Source organism: Myotis davidii, unplaced genomic scaffold (assembly GCF_000327345.1).
Source record: "Myotis davidii unplaced genomic scaffold, ASM32734v1 scaffold116, whole genome shotgun sequence".
Classification (NCBI taxonomy): Eukaryota; Metazoa; Chordata; class Mammalia; order Chiroptera; family Vespertilionidae; genus Myotis; species Myotis davidii.
In genome coordinates, this window is record NW_006290632.1 from 2,657,705 (window position 1) to 2,658,818 (window position 1,114).

General features: G+C 39.4%; 1 protein-coding gene across 1 annotated transcript; it reads left to right on the forward strand.

Moving 5' to 3' along the window:
• Positions 1-89: 89 nt before the first annotated feature.
• On the forward strand, positions 90-210 carry LOC102764829 (thymosin beta-4-like). Its single transcript, XM_015563845.1, is given in 2 exon segments — positions 90-170; positions 172-210. Coding segments are annotated over 2 exon segments (120 nt in total).
• The last annotated feature ends 904 nt before the right edge of the window (positions 211-1,114 follow it).

The window sequence follows — 1,114 nt, forward strand, 5'->3', positions numbered from 1 at the left end:
GTAATACCTTAACTACTACTACTACTACTACTACTAATAATAATAATAATAAAAAGAACTATATATTTAAGCAAAGAAAAAAAAAGAAAATGGCAGACAAGCCAGACATGGGGGAGGTGCAGAAGAAGAAGAAGATGGGGGTGCAGAAGAACACCCTGCCCACCAAAGAGACAGACCATTGAATAGGAGAGGCGGAGTGAAATTTCCTAAGAACCTGGGGATTTCCCATCCCCGTGGTCTTCGGGATCCCAGTCGTGATGTGGAGAAAAAGCCACCTGCAAGGACACGAGTGACAAACTTCACTGTGAACCCGGACACTGCGCGCCCAGGCCATCGGCCTATGGGTCTCCTCCCCCCCAGCGGACTGCCAAATTCTCCGGTTTGCCCTCGGTTAGTTATTGTAGAAAATTAATTGTATGATTAATGAAATAAAAAACACCTCATGGCACAACAAAACAACAACAAAAAAAACACCCTAATATTTAGAATCTGTGGAGAAAATGATTAAAAGATAATATCACTACATTCACATTTTGATGTATGTGTATGTTCATATAGACGTACATAAAAAAGTTTGAGAACAAACTGCTGAATAGTTTATTTTGAAGATAAAGCAAATTTCAGACAGTGGATCTTTTTAAAAAACTTAAAATCTTTATTGTTGAGAGTATTAACAGATAAAATAACCACCCAGTGTGAATGAACCAAAATTACACTTTTTTTGTTAGATCCGCAAATAATATATTTTATGGTGTCTGCAGAATTTTTGTAAGTTTGTGTGCTATGAGATGAAAACGGTTGAAAACCGGTTCTTTATGCTCTGAGGAGATACAAAAGCGGGCCTGACAGGGGGATTGGCCTGGGAGTTATAGTTGGGTGGGTGGGAACAAGGAGAATAAGGGATGAGGAGCCTATTCCATGAGAGTGAAACAATGGCAGGAGAAGAAAATGCCAGGAACTTTTCCAGATTAAATAAACCTAAAACGACATGCACTGAGTGCAACACATTATCTTGAATTTCCTCTCAAGGTTAAGAACTTTTTAGGACAACATGTGAAATATCAATAAAGAGCTCTATAGAGCCAGGCCTCCTTGGCTCAGTGGTTGAGCATGG